We start from the raw sequence: 19,714 nt of genomic DNA on the forward strand, positions 1-19,714 counted from the left end.
CCTGGCAACTACTAATTGACTCTCTGTCTCTGTGGACTTGTCCATTCTGATCAATTCATGTAAATGGGCTCATACGCCATGTGCTATTTTATGACTGGCTTCTTTCACTTAGCATCGTGTTTTCAAGGTTCATCCATGTTGTAACGTGTCAGTAAGTCACTCTTTTTTAAAGATTTTTATTGGCGTACAGTTGATTTACAGTGTTGTGTTTATCCATGCACGTGTGCTTAGTTGCCCACTTGTGACTGACTCTTTGTGACCCCATGGACTGTACCCTGCCAGGCTCCTCTGTCTATGGCATTTTTTCTAGGCGAGAGTACTGGAGTAGGTTGCCATTTCCTTGTCCAGGGGAGCTTCCCGATCCAGGGATTGAACCCATGTCTCCTGCATTGCGGATGGATTCTTTACTGCTGAGCCATCAGGGAAGCTGGTGTTCATTTCTGCTGTACAGCAAAGCAGATCAGTTCTACGTATACCTATATCCACTCCTCTTTTAGATTTTTTTTCCCATATAGGTCATTACAGAATATTGAGACAATTTCCCTGTCCTATACGGTAGGTCCTTATTAGTTGTATATTTTATATACAGTAGCGTGTATATGCCAATCCTAATCTTCCAGTGTATTTCCTGCTGGTAACCATAAGTTTGTTTTCTGCATCTCTATTTCTGTTTTGCAAATAAGTTCATTTGTACCAGTTTTTTAGATTCTGCATATAAATGATATATGATATTTGTCTCTGACTTCACTCAGTATGATGATCTCTAGGTCCATCTCTGTTGCTGCCATATGTCATTCTTTTTTTATGGCCAATTAATATTACATTGTGTGTATGTAACACATTTAGTTCTTAATTGATGGACATTTGGGCTCTTTCCACTTTGGGGCTATTATGAATAATGCTGCTTTGAACATGAATATGCAAGTTTTGAGTGGACATATGTTTTCTTTCTCTTGGTTATATACCTAGAAGTGGAATTATTAGGTCATATGATCACTCTGCTTAACTTTTGAGGAACTGTTTTTCATAGCGGCTGCACCATTATGTATCCCTACTACCAATTTGTGAGGATTTTAGCTTCTCCACATACTCTTTAACACTGTTGCCTTTTTTTTTTTTTTTTTTTTAATAATCATAACCATCCTGGTGGGTGCATCCCATTGTGGTTCTGATTTGCGTTTCCCTAATAGCTAGTGATGCTGAGCATCTCTCTGTGTTCTTATTGGCCATTTGCATATATTCTTTGGAGAAATGCCTGTTCAATCCTTTGCTTACTTTAAAATAAGCAGTCTTATGTGACTGAAGGGACAGCAGTCTTCACATGGAATCCCAGTGAGTGACTGCTCAAGGAGAGATTTTCCTTTAAAACCAGACTTTGTTAGGGTTCTGGCGCTCCACACCTAGCCATGCTACCTCTGATTCTCGTGACCCAGGGCCAATTACTTTAACTCACCTAGTCACTTCTGCTGTAAGAGGCCCACAGAGTCTACCTTCTCTTAGTCAGAGTCTTCTACCATCTCTTGTGGAGATTCATGATGCATGTGTTCTATAGTTAAGCCTCTGAAGAATCCCACAGTCAACACTTATCAGATATCATTATCTAATATCTTACCAGATAAATAGTTTGCAAATATTTTTTTCTGTTCTCTGTTGATTTTTTCCTACTTTGTTGATGGTGTCCTTTAAAATACAGCTGTTCTTAATTTTGATCAATGTCACTTTATGTTCTTTTGTTACTCAAGCTGTTGATGTTCCCTAGTTCTTTTAGGGCTTTCTAAAACTTAATATTATTTAAGGTAAAAAATGGACATTATTCAGAATAAGTTCCTTTATTTTACTATGAAGCATTTTAAACATTTACAAAAATAATGCAAAAGAGAATGGTATAATACAATGAAGTACCTACGTACCTACCTCCTAACTTCAGCAATTTAGCATTTTGGCCAGTCTTGTTTTTATATCTACTTTCACTTCCATTCATCCCCACTGCAATTATTTTGAAGCATGTTGCAGACTTCCTATCATCTCAACCATAAATAGTTCCATTTGAATCTCTAAAAGATAAAAGGACTTTGTTCCAGAACATAACCACTCTTCCATACCACACCCTAAAAACTTGACATTCCTTAACATTCCTTAACATTACAGGAGAGGATCTTGCATGTGAAAATGTAATTTGGATCTAGAGGTAAAAATCCAATTAGAAAATTCAGCTAATTATGATAGTTCTTCTGTTTTCATAAGGAATTATCCAGAAGAGTTACACCACTTTAAAAAAGTGACACCCTTCAGTCCTATGGGTATCAAAAAGTGCTCTTCCAACCACAGGTTTTTCTTTGTTTACTTGAACAGCTCTAGTGGTGAAGTTTTAATCATGGCAGTCCTCTTCTTTATCCCTCTGAAATCTTTGTCTTTTTTTAAGGGGGTGGGGGACACATGCATCCATTTCTAGCCTCTGCTCAGTATATAAAGTGAAAGATTAACTTCTGATTAACTTTTGCCCTCAATTTCTAGTGTAGGGAGAGGTTTTGGGAAAATCTTGTTCAGAGATTGCCCAGAGGCTCAGAGAAACGCGGGGAATTGAGGAGACTCGCCTTCGTGACTTGTCTTTCAGCTCTCCAGGGCAGTGTCTCCCATCCAGAGCCTGACTTGACCTCACCTGCCCTCAGAGTACAGTGTGGGGGGTGGTTCACAACTGATGAGCAGAGATGGAAAATAGAATTTGGAGGCTGAAAGATGCGATAAGATAATGTTTCTATGAGCAGATGTTCAATAAGAAAGGCTGTGCTGTTTGAAGTATAGGAGGCTTAGGGTTAAACAAGCTGCTTAACTGTAGGACCCTTGAGAGGCTTAACTGTAAAGCACATGCACTGTGAATCTCTAAAAGAGACCGTAAATTTCTTCAACCATGTGAGCATCTTATCACAGAAATGGCTGCCTTGGAGCAGTCTCTGGGTGATGCTGATAGATGTAGTGAAGGCTCAGAGAGGTGAAGTAACTGGCCCAGGGTCATGAGAATGAGTGGAGTGCCAGAGCCCTGACAGAGTCTAGCTTGCAGGGAAATCTGCCTGTAGGCAGTCACTCACTGGGATTCTATGGGAAGACCCCTGCCCCTTCACTTAGAAACCGTCGGTCTAGCCGTAAGTCACCTAGCATTTTCAGACCTTCGGTGTACTGTCCGGCAAGTGGGAGTGGTGATAACTGCCTGGCCCCATCATCAGCTGATGTAAAGAACAACGAAAAGAGATGTGAAAGTAGTTTATAAACCTTGAATTCTTTGCAAGGATGATGCTTTATTGTGTCTCTCACTGGTCAGTGCCTCCTTTTCTGTGATACTGAGCACACCTTGCCAAGGATATGCATCTTGAGCAAAGTGAAGGACTTTGGAACGTTGAATATAAAATAGGATATTGGTACCTGCTGCCTTTTTCCCCCGAGAGGTACAGTAGCCTGCACGGACTTATTGCTGTGATGGGATGCTTTCTCTGGCATTGGCAGGCAGACTCTTTCTCACTGAGCCACCAGGGAAGCCCAATGGGATGTTTTCTCAAAGGCCCTGCCAGCATTTTCTCCCGTAGACATTAGGCATACAGAGTAGGGTCTCCTGCCCACTTTTGCTTTGCTCTCATGCTTTCTTCATGATTTGGACCCATGGTCAAAGTGTCTTTGAAGTCGGTTTACATACTGCTGTCATCCTGTGTTGCTTCATCCCTTGTGGCCTGGGAATCCACAGGGTTCAGGTGTGGCCTGTGGTTGGCCATAATGTGATGAAAGGTCCAGCATCCTTGGCATCTGGTGTGATTCCCTCTCCAGTTTCACCACCTTCAGTCATCATCTTACTTGGGGTGTGGACGTGCATGTTCCAGAAGTTTGCACACTCCCTACAACTTCTGGGAAGAATAAGTTGTCTTAAAGTTTTCTGCTGGTGTTTTTGACCATGAAATCTTAGACCTGAACGAAGTATGGTTACCAAAGGAAGGAGGAGGTAATATTTTATTTAGATAAGATCCAGGAAATGAGAAAAGGCTTGGTGCCAGGAGCTGTGTTTCCAGCTAGGCTTTATTACGTCTCATAGTCCTTTAAGCAGAAAAGGTGACTTCCAGGTGTTCCTAATGGAATTTCTGGTGAATGGGAGACAAAACCAGGACCTGCTTCATCTCATTCCCCATAACTGAAAAACTATTACTGGGGCGTTCAGTCATGTCCCAGCTGTACCTTGAGGAAGGGAGTTTGGCTTTTGAGATAGCTTAAGTGCTTTAAATTCCTCAGCTGAGAAAATTGGAGGTGGATAACCAGGTTTCCCAATCCCTTCATCAAGCCTTATGAGCTCAGAGTACCATCCAGGTGCTCTCCTTATCTCTCAGCTGTTTTTCAGGTTTCTGTGACCAGGAAAAAGTCACCTGCCCTAATGTTTGGGGTTTAGCTGTATTAACTTAATTTTTACCATTTTCTCTGTAGTTGTCAATTCCCTCATCCATATGACCATCTTTTCTTGAAGGCCTGCTTTGTGCAATGCGTTGCTTGGTACTGTGAGGGACACAGAAATGAAAGTTATGTACCTTGCCCTTTAGTTGCTTATACTATACAAGAAGAGATAGGCCTGAGAATAAATGACTTTGCTGACACATAGACAAGGGAGCGGATCTTCTTATAAAGCACAACCAAGATCTCACATTGGAGAGTCTGCACACTTTCTCCTATGACTTGGCACCCAGAGAGCCCAGAGCACCCAGAATCCCTGAATCTGTAGGGATTCAGAGTTGAGGTATCTTGAATAAAATGACATGATGTTGGACCTTCCAGGGGCCTGCCACCATTTCACCAAAAGTGGGTTGAGTCTCTCTTTGTCCTGCTCCTAAGTGGAAGCTTAAATCAGATTTAGTGGAGGCTTTGAAGGCCAATTTCCCTAAATGGAGTTCTCTTGCCAGGTCACATGTGTGTGTGTATCATGTATTTGGTGTGACCTAGGTCCCCCCTTTTCTTCTTATTTTGATCTTTGGTTTAGAGAGCAGTTTGTGAGGAGACATGAAATCTTTCTGGGGACAGCCTTGAGTTGTAGCTTGCTGATTTTCATGTAGTTCTTGGCTACTTGCCAGTTTGGTTGAGGTTGAACTGTTTTCAGAGCAGGAAGAGTGAACCTAGCATTTTGGTATAAAAACAAACAAGGCTGCTGTTGTACTTGATAAAGCTAAAGCTGTAGACCCAGCAGCAGCTTATTAACCATCAGTGACAGCTCCTGGTTAGTGGTGAGTTTCAGAGACCCCTGGACTCTCCAGAGAGGGTAGTAAATATTTATCCACGAAGGTAATAAATATCAACAGAGTGATTGATTGTCAACAAAAAAGGATTTTCTTGTTAAGGGGCAGATAAGCAGGAGGCAGAAACCTTAGGAAGCTGTTGTAAACCAGTTTCAGCTTCTGCTACTTTGACCTCTCTATTTAAAAGATTAAGGCTATACCATTGCATTGATGTCTTCCTTGCACCTCCCACATCCCCCCACAAAATCAGATTCAACATTTATCATATTTTAGGAGTAAATATAATTAAACAGCAAGAGAACCTAAGATACTTAACAAAACAGAAGTTCCTGCCCTTGACATTTATAGTGCTACCATAGTCATCAGAAAGAAAAAATGTGCCACACAGATACTCAGTAAACAAGCACATATTTGCTGGCCTCTGCACTGTACCCCCAGCTGATCTTTGCTTCATCTTCTTCAGCCTTTTTGAATGCCTCATGTGCCCTTGTTTTCATGCTTTTGGTCATGCTTGGCCTTGCTTAGAGCTTTCACCTACTCCCCCAAACCCTACTTTTTTTTTAGTTAGCCATCTCACGGTGACACTTTCTTTAGCCAGTCTGTCCCTCAACAGCTTCCTTTCTTCAAGCTCGTCTTAGACTTCTGGCTCTGCTCCTTCCCTCACTTTTATTATAGGTGCCATTTGTTTCTGTCTGAGGTCTTTTCTCCCTCACTGTGTAATTGAGTAAGTCACTCTTTCAGGGCAAGGCCAGTTCATCCAGCAGCGCATCTTTCTCTTCCTCGTGGTCTGTCCTGATGGTTGGACATGACTGTGACTATCATGTCACAGAAGGGGGAAGTGACGGGTATAATATCAAAACACTGTGTCCATGCGTGTTCAGCCATTTTGTCCAACCACACAGGTTTGGCTGAAATGGTGGCTCCAACTGCCTACTAGGTGTGTGTTTTTGAATGAGTTACCTAACTACACTGAAGCACCTGTTTTTCATCTGTAAAATATGAGATAGCAACATGGGTTCAGGTTCTCCCTCTCTGAAATATATCATCTGATGTTTAACAAGTGATTGTGTACTGCAGTGGAGGGCTGTTTACCCAGCCGACTTCTGGGAAGACTCAGGAAAGTAGTAGGAGAGCATCCCTGGGTTTTCACGGAGGCCTTGTAGAACTCCTTGTCCCTGTCGGAACCCAGGAGAGGTGTATTACCTTGCCTCGGCAGGCTTGCTCCTTGCCTGCCTTTGTCCAGCCCCAGGATACGGATAAGTTAGTATTCTTGGTTTCTGGCAGCTGAGCAATCCTTAACATTTCTACTTGGCAAGGTTCTGCAAATCTTTGTTCTGGGTTTGGAATTTGTCCCATGGCATTCCCCAAAATAATTACTTCAGGATCCTTTTATTGATGCCCAGCCTCACATTTGTGATAGGACATCTTGGTTTGACTTTGATTGTGGCGGTCCTGTCAATCTGAGGTTTGGGTTAGTATTCATTTCTGCGTTTTTTGAGTCAGAACTCGAAGGCATTTAAATGTGCTTGTGCACAGCCTGAGAGTGATAAGAAAGGTCTTTTATTTTTATCTTAGATGTTCTGTGTCTGCATCGCAGCCTCTACTCAAAGCGCCTGGAAATAAAAGGCTTTAGGTCTGGAGATTACCTCCTGCCCTGGAAGCTGGCAGTTGCTATCCTGTTCTGACAAAACCCTCTTTCTTCAGATTCCTTGATTGCGAAATGAGAAACTCAGAGCCCTCAGCCCTAGTCTCCTTTAGCCTCTGCTGGCCAATGAACACTTCACCAGGTTACCTGAGATCCAAGGCATGGAAGACCTTCCATGCCACCTTGCTCCTTGTGTGGGGACCGGTGCATGTTGGGAACTTTTGAGAACTTTAGAACTGCCCCAGTCTTTTACCTCATGGAGCTCAGGCCCTAAAGTCAGTCAGAATGGGAGGCCCTGACTCCATCCTTGGGGACACTACTGTCAGATCCAGTGTTAAGTGACAGTCTTACATACAGGGTTCCAGAGCACTGACTAGGGACATGAGTGTCTGCTTAGTGTTTAGCTGACCCTCAGTTCTGGCTTTTGCTTTACTGGTAACTTCTGGTCTAATAGCATGACTCCTGTATTATTGTAAAGGAAAGAGTCTTTGGAGCCAGAGATGTCATTGAGATCCTTGCTGTTACTCTGCCTGCTATGTGACCTTGGGCAGGTCTCCATATGCCTCAGTTTCTACATCTGAGCAGTAAGGCTATTAATACCTACATGATGGGATCATGAGATGGTTAAATGAAAGTTCTTAACATAAAGGCTGGTTTCATTGTCAGTACTAGCAAATAACTTATCTCTCCCTGCCTCTTTCCCAGAATTTTTTAAAAAAATATTTATTTTTAAAGTTTTATTTATTTAGTTTTGGCTGTGCTGGGTCTTGGTTGCTGTGTAGGCATTCTGTAGTTGCAGTGAGCAGGGGCTGTTCTCTATCTGCCGTGCATGAGCTTCTCATTGAGGTAACTTCTCTTACTGATGAGCACAAGCTTTTAGCATGCAGACCTCAGTAATGGCAGCTCATAGGTTCAGTGTTTGTGGCCCCCAGGCTCGAGAGCACTGGCTCGGTAGTTGTGGTGCACAGGCTTAGTTGCCCCTTTGCATGTGGAATCTTCTGGAGCAGGGATAGAACCTGTGTCTCCTGCATTGACAGGTGGATTCTTTACCACTGAACAACCAGGGAAGCCCTTTCTCATAACTTAAAGATTTTAAATGCATAGGCTGCCAAGGAAAATGTTGCCAAAAGATTCTTAAATCAACTATAGTGAAGGAATGAATTTCACTAGCTATGAACATATATTATATTGCAGTGAGTGAGTGAGTGAGTGAAAGTCACTCAGTCGTGTCCAACTCTTTGTGACCCCATGGACTATACAGTCCATGAAATTCTCCAGGCCAGAATACTGGAGTGGGTAGCCGTTCCCTTCTCCAGGGGATCCTCTCAACCCAGGGATTGAACTCAGGTCTCCCACATTGCAGGTGGATTCTTCACCAGCTGAGCCACAAGGGAAGCCAAAGAACACTGGAGTGAGTAGCCTATTCCTCCTCCAGTGGATCTTCCTGACCCATAAATCGAACCAGGGTATCCTGCATTGCAGGCGGATTCTTTACCAACTGAGCTATCAGGGAAGTATAGCTGTTGCAGTATGTCTTCTTTAATAAATTAATCAAGAGGATTTCAACATTACTTTGTCACGACTCGGGGCCATAAACAGTTATTAAACTAGAACATTTTGACAGCATAATCCTGGTCAGTTCTGGTTTAGTGTGATTTGCGGCATGCAGGATCTTAGTTCCCTGACCAGGGATGGAACCCGTACCCCTTGCAGTGGAAGCACAGAATCCTAACCACTGGATTAGGATTCTTCACCAGGGAATTCCTACCCCCCCCCCCCGCCCCTTTTTTAAGCGGTGAGTTCAGCATTGAAACAAATTCTACATTGTGTCAGGGAGATGACTAAAATCGATTTGACTTAGCTTTGGTCCACCATGTATGAAACTGGATCACTTATATAAAAGAATCTTTTTTCAGACTAGTAGAAACTACTGATTATCATTTTGCCTCTTAAATCCCCAAATTGACTACTTTGTCCCTGGGTTGTGGTAATATTGGTAAGTCATGGCAAAAAGTGAACTTGCCTTCCTGGGAATGCCTGCATTTGCCATTTCAGCTGCTCTTTCTCCTCATCCCCCAGATTTTAGAGCTCAGTGAGGGTTGGTCAGAGACTAGGGGCAAGGAAGAGTAGATCAGTGAGGAAGATGCCATTCTCAGCGGTCACTTTGTTAGAGTGTATAATGTTGTTTTCAGTTTAGTGCTGCCTTATACACAGAATCTTATCATCTTGTAAGAAGATAAAAGTTGACAAATGCTGATTAGAAACACTGTCTTGAGTAGCATCCTTAAAAGAATGATTTATTAGGTTGTGAGGAAATTGGGAAGCCTGTGTTGCAGTTTTGATCATTTAGATTGAACTTTGACAAAATTATCTTTGGATTTCTAGTAATCTTTTTGCAGTTCCACTTAATCAGAGGTGACTGCTGATAAATATTATTTAGAAGTGTGGAAAGTTTCCTTTGTCCACTAGAACAAGGATTCTTGACTGTCTTGCTCACAGAGGTACCTCCAGCTCCTGCACCAGTGCCTGGCGTACTGTGGGCGTTCAGGAGGTGTGGATGAACAGATGAATAGTACGCTTATGCCGAGTGCTCCTTCCACAGAGCTGTGCCTGTCACGCTGTCTTGTCAGTTAGGTTCAGAGCAGAGTTGCTCAGAAGGGGCTGAGGATGCCTTTTTCACCAGTTTTATTGTCAAAGTTAATAATGCTGGGTGTGTTTGGGGATGGTCTACGTTTGAGGAAATGAAAAGTGTGGAAAGCTGTCTCTTCTGTCTTCCCCAGAGGGATGTGTCTCAATGTCCAGGCCTGCCTGACTGGCAGTTCAGCCTATATGTGAGGGTAGAAATAGGACATGGGCTAGACTAGATGACTGCGTCTTGAGGGTACATAATTCGCTGAAGAATGGCTTCCTAGTCCCCAAACACCTGCAGTGGCAGAAGCCACTTCACCCCTCTTCCTTTCTCTATAGCAATAAGGCTGCTAGTCATTTCTTTGTGAGCCTCCAGGAAATGGCCCAGCTGGCTTGGCTTATTCATTTCCTTGTCAGGAAAGTCGATGTGACCTTGACCGTCAGTGGGAGACCTGTAGCAAGTACACTGTGTGTCTGGCTGGATTCGCTAATGATTGAAAAGTACTTTTGGCAAGTCACCTTGCTGTAAGTGTTATGTGCTGCTAATTTATTGTCCTCAGTAGAGATGAAAGATAATAATTTGCAAGAATCATTTCTGATTTACCTGGGTCTGCCCAGCACAGTGCCAGTCCCATGGGGGCCTTCGCTGAGTATCAATGAAAGAAAACTTGCAGAAAATAAAAAGATGAGATATACTTGCTTTGAATGATGGAAATATCATTAATCTGCAGCCTAGGAAGTTATTAGAAAGTAATTTTGGGTTTACTAAGTTCCTCTGAAGATTGTTCTCCTTGTGAGTTGTTTTTCCAAGTCCAAATCCAAACACAGACCCTTGCTACTGTTGTCTTTGCTAAAGGTTTCATGGCTGGAGGGAGTGAGTGTGACCTGCTGTTTAGGGAACACTAGCCAGACAAGAGCTGGCTTACATCGCTGACTGGGAAAAGTCAGGTGGGGACGCCAACCCCGGGGCCTTTGCTTCCTGTACTAAAGCTTGCCTTTAGAGAGCCATTTCTCTATAAACTGCACTTAGAGAAGAAAGTCTGACAAACCTAAGGTAGTGAACTTTTCAGAAGCAAGAGTCGGTTTAATTATAGAGATCTGCTTCACTGGCAACTTGGAGGCTGTGGTGGGACTTGTTGTACCTTTTGTAAGACAAGTGAGGAAAGATGTTGGCACCTGTACATGCAGTCTGTTTATGAAACATAAACTCTCCTGTCAGAGCAAGGGCTCGAGAGGTCAGCACCCAAGGTAACGTGTCCTACCTTCGCTTGGAAAGCCGTGCCCCTCCCAGCTCTTGCTGAATTGCATCCATCCCTTGAGAAAGTTGGAACAGCCAGGCGTGGTGCAGTGTTGGGCACTGGTTCTGGCAGGTGGGAAAATTTCTGTGAAACTGACAGCTCCTGGGCCCGTTTTCTTAACCAAGGAGGAGAAACAACTCCTTGGGAGCTCTTAGAATCCCATCATTATTCAGAGAAATGTAGCTCTTTGCAGTGTTAAAGCCTTGATTTATGTACAGTCCAGCCTGCTCAGAGCCGAGGGGAGCAAAGGGGAGAGGGCAGCGGCCTTGTCCCTATCTCACTGTCGGCTCCAGTCCTAGGTGGGTCCAGGGCTGGACTTCATAGGTTTGCAGCACATCCTTCTCAGTATTCTACAGCAGCTGTCTGGAGTTTTTTTCTGCCGTGCCTGAACTGATGTCATTTCCCCCTTGGCAGACAGCTTCAGCTTTGCTGCGTCTGAGATATGTCACGAGAAGGTGGGGGTGGGTTGGAGCCAGGCAGGGGGGAGAAGCGAGGAGAGCAGGAGGAAGAGTGCCTGCTTGGTCCCAGAACTCTGTTTACTTTTTCTTCTTTGCTAAGGAAGGCCGGTAACCGGGAAGGCTGAACACCAGACCCGCCAGGGGAAATGCTCCTTCCAAGACCTTAACTTTTCAAAAGCCCTTTGTTCCCAGCATAGTGTGGACGATGCTCTTGCAGGATGCCTTTCCTTTTGGGTCTTAGACAGGTAATGGAACCGGTGGTACGGGGATTGGGTTCGGAAAGGGAAGAGGGTGGGAGCTTACTTATCTCACTGCTGCTTTGGGTGCAGGGAGCCTTTTAGAAAATGTCTTGCAGTTACAGCAGGCCAGCTCCCTTAAAGAATTTTCCAGGCTTTTCTTCCTGCTTTCTAGTTGCTCCTTACTCCCCCTAGTCACCGGATTCTTAACCCCCCTATATCCTTAGATCTTGCTGGGGTGTCTGTTCTGGTTTTCCATTAGACACCATAAAACCGTTGCCAAAGCCTTAGTGAGGAAACAGTTGAGGGGTGAGGCCGGGAGGGGAAGAGGCAGAGCAGGATTCCTGATCAAAACCCCTTTTATTCCTTCTCCATTTTGACTGGGTTAGTTAGCAGAGATTTCTTCACAGTTCTCTGCTTCTGAAGAGATTCTGAGTTGGGGTGGGGGGCCTTCTTTTATAGGGAAGGACTCCTTTTAGAGACTTTCTCCTTTTAAGCCTGTGGTCAGGGCTGTGGGTCTGAGGGACCTCCTGAATGTCTCAGAGGGGTGGGGGTGGAACTGACCACATTTTGGTCTTCCTGATCAAGTTTTCAAAGCCAGCAGACCCCTGTGGCAGACACTTGATTACTTTGCGAGCTGCCGTTTGAAGTAGGGGCACTTGAATTATAGCCGGTAACCTAGTGTGGAAGGAGAAAACAGTAGCGACCAACTGCGGTCTTCTGAGAACACAGCTGTTGCCAACTATTTGTTCCAGGGCTTCTGAGATCAGGCCACCCCCACCCCCTCTTTGGTCTGAGAGGCATGTCTGTATCGGAATGTGTAGCTGTAATCAGCAGTGGCTGTAAGTGGGGGTAGGGACAGACACACACCATTCTGCTGCCTGTTGCTGGGTGAGAAAAAACCACAGATGTGATCAAACCAGAAGTCTTAGAAAAGAAAGTCGCTGCTAGGGACTGCTGGTTTAACCTCACTCTTAGAAAAGGGCTAGAGTGTCCCTTGGGTGGCCTGAAATTCTTCTAAAAGTAAGCTTTTCTGAAAAGCTCCACGCGTTCTGTTAGTGCTTTTGTTAATGTTCAGAGTTCCTTTGATGCAGAGGTAGGCAGAGAGAGTGGGGACCCTATTGGAGCACCTCCTCTGTCCCTCAAGAAAGGCTGTCCTTTTGACTTGTGGGCAGAGTAAGCCCTGGCGAGGATTTTGAGCAGTGTTGGAAATAGGAAGCATCTCCTGCTATGTCAGCAGGCAGGGAACAGCAGCTGGAAACTGACTGATACAGTGGAAAGAGTAGGACTGGGGAGCCAGAAAGACCTGCCTCTGTATCTTGGCTCCCCCGCAGGGTCTCAGAGGCTGCATAACTGCTCTGAACCTTGTCTTGAAAATAATAAAACCTACTGGAAGAGTTATTGGGAGAATTTGACGGAAGAATGTATTTAAAACACTAGCACTGTGGCTAACTGAGAATAGACATGTAGTAAAAACGTAAGGAAACAAGAAGCTAGAGGGACTGGTTTCTAGATAGAGGTGGAGGATATAATGGCAGGAGCTCTTGCCCTGGGATTTGGACATTGTTTGTTGACTGGGACTTGGGAGGCCATTGCTTACTGTAATCCGTACTGTAGTGATGACTGGAATCTGTGCTCATGTCCAATAACCTCCGCAGTTAAGTGAGAGGATGCAGAGCTGGGTGGCATGGCGTGAAGGGCTGGGTTGGTTGTGGGGAACATCTCAGAGGCTGCCCAGCTGGGATGAATCTACGTTCTTGTTTCTGAATGGGTTCCTGGTAGAGGGCTGGACTTGAGGACCTCATGAGGCCCTTTCTACCCCAGCCTTCTGTGATTCAAACTTTGTGAGAACCCTGAGTATCTTTGGCAACATAATTTTGTATATTTCCAGTGTTTCTGTGTCTAACGGTGAAGCTATGTTCTTTATTGGACCTATGTAAAAGCCAGCCTTCTAAAAATTACTTGGTGATAATTCTGTTTTTAAGAAAATGATACAAAACATATATGCTGTTAATCTTTATCATACATTATATATATATATATACACACACACGCACACAGATATATATATGCTTTCATATATTATTTCCCTCTTAATACACGTAACACACCTATCTTATGTGGATTGTGATTCTGTTTCTCTGGTAGTGTGTGCTGAGGCTTACAGAAGGTAATCCACTTGTCCAAGTTTGATCAGCTAGCTAGGGAAACGGTCATTAACGTTTATTTGTTTTTGGTTACTTATTTTGCTCATTTGGTTGATTTGTTTTGTTGTAAAATTTTTAAACCCAGGCATTTTGATTCCAAAGCCTGGTGTTTTCCTTGCTATCTACTGGTGTCTATGAAAGTGGAATTGGATTAATGCATTGCTCCCGCCAGGACATATTTTCTGAAGTTTATTTCTAGGTGGCCCAGGTACCAGATGAGACACGTGTCTCTGAGTGCCCTTTTGCATTTTACTCTGTGGAAGATTATCATGTGCATTGCATCTACTGAATAATGCCACTGCACTTAATGAACGTGGAACTGGCACAAAGGATAAGTAAACCACCGGTGCTTACTTTCTAGAAATCACATTCTAATGCAGTCATTCTCAAATGCACAAAAATCACCTAGGACTGGGGTCATTAGAATATAGATTCAGTAGGTGTGGGGCCAGGGCCCAGGAATCTTCATTTCTATTAAGTTCCCCAGGTAATTCAGACCTGGTAATATCTAGCCACACTTGGAGATTTTCCGCCTCAACTTGGCCCATACTCCTCACCCCCTTCCTTTCACTTGAGTAGCTTGGATATAGCTATAAGACAGTGTGCTAAGCCTGAAACTGGGATCCCCAGCAACGAGGACAGCAGAGGATGGAAAGCATCAGGCTTGGGAAGCGGGATGGGCATGGGAGGCTTTCCTGAGAAGGTGCTACTTGATCTGAATCTCGAAGGATGAGTAGGAGTTTACCAGACATATGAGCTGGGGAATGAGCATTCCAGACAGATCAGGTCAGGAGTGTTGTTTTTGTCTTCTCTTGTAGATGAGAAGACACTGTCATCCATGAGTCTTGGTATTAGGTGTGCCTGAGATAAGACAAAGACCTTGCTTCAGCAAGTATTGGTGTCCTTTATGACACAGAGAAGGAAGGAAAGCATGAGGGGCCTCAATCGAATAATGAGTGTGGCATGAACTCAGTGTCTATAAAGGGCAGCTAGGCCTTGTTGTTGTTTAGTTGCTGAGTTTCATCCTGCACCTCTGATTCTTTTGCAGTCCTAATGGACTGTAGCGCACTAGGCTCCTCTATCCATGGGATTTCCCAGGTGCGAATACTGGAGTGGGTAGCCATTCCCTTCTCCAGGGGAATCTTCCCAACCCAGGGATTGAACCCATGTCTCTGCATTGGCAAGCGGATTCTTTACCACTGAGCCACCAGGGAAGCCTTAGGCTGCGTTAGTGCTTCCAGTTAAGGGACAGTTAAGACAACCCCCTGGAAGTTACAGGGTTGAGTAGAGAATAGTATTTTTGTGCTTGTTGGGGCTGAAGTTCTGAAGAGAATCACCTGCTGGGCTGTGGCACCACATGGCACATTTTAGGTGTAACATGTAGTTGAGCATGCCATCCCTTCATTATCTGGCAAGATCAGAAAATGAGTTTTCTGGTTAAGAGGGAAACTATCCTGTATACCTAGCAGATGGATTACTGATTTTCAAAGAACAAGATTACAACAGAATGTTCTTGGTCTGCTGATTTGAATGAATTCTATTTCATGTTTAATTCAGAAGGTATTGATTTTATAATGCTTGAAATTCTTGTGACCAACGTCTCTGTCTCAAAAGTATTGAGCATCTGTTCTACTCAAAGCATATAGTAGATACAAAGGGGTAGAAACTTTATCCCCGACCTCACAGGTAGGGGCATCGAACAAAGTCACAGATGATGGACCTTTAGGCAGGTGGCGGTGAGTGACAGTAGGAGTGGAGTGGTACGGTTCAGAGGTGTGGAAAGGTGGCTTTTGCAGGTGGTCCTTTCCACAGTCCAGTGGTCTCAGTTGTTGTGTGGAAGGACCAGTGTGAGTTCTAATTGCTAGAATGCAGCCTAGATCCATCAGGACAATAGTTTATATTCTGCACCTCGAATGTTGCCTTTCTCTAGGAATATTATCCCCTGAGATGTCCTCAATGATGAAGTGTGATGATCCCGTACTGAAATAAGTCATCCCCAGTGAAGCTGCAGTGGGTCTGGGCCCTTTCAGGCATGGGGCCCTTCCCAGGTTGGAATGTATGGGGTAGAGGCACAGGGGGTGTTTACTGTTTTGTATTGTTGTTGTTTTGTTTTAAGATTTATCTGTTTTTTAGCCACACTGGGTCGTCATTGCTGCACAGGCTCTCTCCAGTGGGGCTGAGCATGGGCTACTCTTCGTTGTGGTGCGTGGGCTTTCAGGAGCACAGGCTCAGTAGTTGTGATGCAGGGACTTAGCTTCCCTGCATCATATGAGATCTTCCTGGAACAGGGATCAGACCCATGTCTCCTGCACAGGCAGGTGGATTCTTAGCCACTAAACCACCAGGGAAGTTTTGTGTTAGGCCCTTGTGTGGCCTGATGCTGAATATGACAGAGTAGCCAGAGTGTTGAACTCTGGTTACTCCCTGGACGCTGTCAGAAATCTTCGGGACTCCCAAGGACAACACTGAAAGTGCTGTGATGCAGTCGCAAGTGGGGAGGGCATGTCCAGGGAGAGGGCTGAGGGAATTTGCTAACTTCTAATTTAACCCCTATGCTGCCGGACATGATACTTTGATTATTTCATCATGACAGCCCAGGAGGTAAGAGTTCTTATCTCCTTTCTCCTATGAGGCAACTGAAACTAAGAAGTTAACTCTTCGAGATCACAGAGCTCCAGTGTGGCAGTGGTAACTCTGGAGGCACATGTCTTCAGTGTTCTCCTGCCCTTGCATGTCATAGGGAGCGTTTCTGCACCACATCTGCTGTCAGACCGCCTCCCAACGGCCCTGTTCCTTGTCTGGGATTGCTTGTCCCAGTCACCATTACCCTCCTGTGTGGGCTTCTTTATCCTTGATACCAGGTTTAGCACATAGTAAGTGAGACTCTGCTGGAAGGGAACTGGCTTTATATGATGCAGCAGACACCAGGGTAGCACTCGTTTGTACTACCAGAGGTGGAAGCTAAAACTCGTATTGGAACTGATTTGTAAAAATCTGTGAATACTACAAGCGAGAGCTCCGTAGAACACCTCAGTTCCCTACTGTCACCTAACAGAAAAGGTGTTTCTCATCCAAGCCTTTCACGTGACTTTATAAAACACCCCCCACCCCCACGCCGCCCCGCCACGTCTCTGTTGCAAGAAGCTGCTTTTTTAGAGGAATGTGCTTGTTTTTTTTATCACTTTCCTGTTATCAAAGCAAAGAGAAACCAGCAGACTGGACAGTAACTCAGTGGAAAGAAGACTGTATCTGCTGATTTTGAAAGTTTTACCCAGAATGGGGCCAAAGAAAACATTCACTGCCTCCAGTAGTATCCCATGAGTTTGATCCACCCCCTCCCACCCCCTTTCCTTGAAGAGGTAAGTTTTAGCCCAAGAAAAGAGTAATATGGGGCTTCTTGGGGGGAATAAAAACCAAACTGTGCTATAAAATTTCTTCCCCTGCCCTGACTTCCTAGCAACTAGATGACAGTTCCTCCTTGGCACTAACCTTGATTCTGTTTGTGGATTTATAGCGACAGTGAACTGAAACAGTCCTGCAAATTTGACCTTGTTTAGCCATTTCTGTGCTTGCTCTGTAGCCATTGCCCCCTCCGGGAAGGGCTCAACTGTATTTGACCTGGACCTACCTCAGGAGAGGCGTCTGTTGCTGAAAATGGAGATTCAGTGTGATGTCTCTTGCTTGAGCTGTCTTGTTCTTTTAACTGAAAGAGATAGGAGGGGCAGTGGCAGAAAATACACATCTCAAGAGAGAAGGAGACAGGCTTTGAAGACTGGGGGCTGGAGTGTGTCACATTACTTCTTTACCTGCAAGTGGTGAATTGTTCATGGGACTGTGTTGCAAAGAATACGTTGGTTCCATTGGACATTGCATCAAGGGGTTCAGAGTATTCTTTATTGTTTGGTTCTCTTAACACACATGTTCTCAGGAGCTACCACTGAACTGTGATGCGTGGTCTCGTTATGGTTGCAAATATTGCACAGCCTATCGTATGGTTTTCTTCAAGGGTTTGGAAATACTTGAGTTCCCCGCCGCCCCCCGTCCCCCCACCGGCAAGCAGTAGTGTGAATACCTATGACCTCCCACTCCTAGGGGTGTGGTTCTGGAGTGTGGTGAGGAAGCCTTGGATAGACTGGGATAGGCTGCCAACAAAAATAGAATGTGCAATCATTTCCCTGTCTTGGGAATAAGATTCCGGGTTGATGGACTAGGCTCAGATTGTGCTGGGTTAATGTACGCCCAGAGAGCGTGGGTCAGTCTCCAGTCATCATGTGAAATTTCGTTGCCACATCACTGGCCTAACCCTTGGAGGATTCCTTCGCGCTGCTGCTTGTATAGCATCGCTAAGAGGCATGGGGTACATGAAGGAGGAACAATCTGTGGGGTTACTTCATTGTCAAATCACCAGGATGAGTACTTTCTGAAGGTTTTTGTGTGTCTAATCCCTTGCTGGATTGTGAGATTTGCACTTGTGAGACTGACTTCATCCTTCTCTTAGGGAATTTACAGAGTGGTTGGGGAGCCCAAAGGACAGTCAGGTGACAAAGACTGGATGAAACACAATTCTGCACTGAGTTGTGTGTTTCAGTTTGGCTGGAATGGTGGTTCTAAACTAAGGGTAATTTCTCCCCCTCCCCAAGGGACTTTTAGCAATGTTTAGACATTGTTGATTGTCGCACAACCAGCCAGGGGCGGAGTGGGATATAGATACTGGCATCTATTGAATAGTGGCTAGGGATGCTGCTCCACATACTATAATGCACAGGAGGGTCGCTGCAGCAAAGAGTTATCTGACTCCAAATGTCAGTACAATTGTCCCTCAGTATTCACAAGAGTTTGGTTCCACAAGCCCTGCAGATAACTAAAATCTAGGCTGCTCAAGTCCTCCATGTAAAATAACTGTGTACACTTGGCTTTCAGCATATGTAGGTTCTGCATCTGTGGATTCAGCTGGTCTGGGATTGATCCTGCAGGTACCTAGGGCTGATGAGCCAAGGTGGAGACAGGATGGGCGGAAAACTACTGCTGCATAGTATGCGGCACTTTGCTCAGGAGGCAGTCACAAGCCACAAGCCTCAGGGCAGGTGAACTGAGATGTTTTAATAAAGAGGAAGGAAATAGGGGTACTTTTTCCTGCTGCTTTCTAAGCAGTATGCGTTATCTGCCCAGAAGTTTAGAATCTTAACATCTTGGTTGCCCCAATCAGCAGAAACTATGCCTTCTCAACAACAGGTTTAGAGTTCACTCTTTATGGCCACTAGATAAAATGTCAGTTCCAAAAGGGTTTGATCTTTTTTTTTTTTTTTTTAGGGTTTGATCTTATATCTGAAAAATCTGTACAACCACACCCAGAAGGGTAGAATCTCAGAATTGCCCAAATATCAATAACTTTATACAGCTTAAAGAACAATTGTTTAGTCACTAAGTCATGTCCTACTGCTGTGACCCCACTAACTATAACCCACCAGTCTCCTCTGTCCATATGATTTTCCAGGCAGGAATACTGGTATGGGTTGCCATTCCTTCTCCAGAAGATCTTCCCAACCCAGGGATGGAACCTGCATCTCCTGCTTGACAGGCAGACTCTTTACCATTGATCCTCCTGCGGAGCTGTAAAGAACAATTAGACTACGCTTATTTTAATAACAATCCATCTTTCAAGCTGGATGCCTATTGCAGTGGCCCTTTGTTGTTCAGTTGCTCAGTTGTGTCCAACTCTTTGTGACCCCATGGACTGCAGCACACCAGGCTTCCCTGTCCCTCACCCTCTCCCGGAGTTTGCTCAAACTCTGCCCATTGTGTCTGTGATTCCATCCAACTGTCTCATCCTCTGTTGTCCCCTTTTCCTCCTGTCTTCTATCTTTCCCAGTATCAGGGTCTTTTCCAATGAGTCAGCTTTTCTCATCAGGTGGCCAAAGTATTGGAGTTTCAGCTATAGCGTCAGTCCTTCCAATGAATATTAAGGATTGATCTCCTTAGGATTA

The 19,714-nt window shown here is 44.6% G+C and overlaps 1 protein-coding gene across 2 annotated transcripts in view; it reads left to right on the forward strand.

Annotated features, from left to right (window-relative positions):
* Nucleotides 1-19,714, forward strand: part of WBP1L (WW domain binding protein 1 like) — a 58,932-nt gene that overhangs the window by 11,782 nt on the left and 27,436 nt on the right. The window contains exon 1 of one of the 2 annotated variants that reach the window (XM_065923236.1): nucleotides 11,312-11,532. The exons of the other annotated variant lie outside the window; for it this stretch is intronic. Coding sequence (XP_065779308.1) covers nucleotides 11,506-11,532 — 27 coding nt within the window. The 5' untranslated portion in view covers nucleotides 11,312-11,505. Of the gene's footprint in view, nucleotides 1-11,311; nucleotides 11,533-19,714 lie in introns of those variants that run through there. 2 annotated transcript variants of the gene reach the window in all.

Source organism: Muntiacus reevesi, chromosome 2 (genome assembly GCF_963930625.1).
Source record: "Muntiacus reevesi chromosome 2, mMunRee1.1, whole genome shotgun sequence".
NCBI classification, from domain to species: Eukaryota; Metazoa; Chordata; class Mammalia; order Artiodactyla; family Cervidae; genus Muntiacus; species Muntiacus reevesi.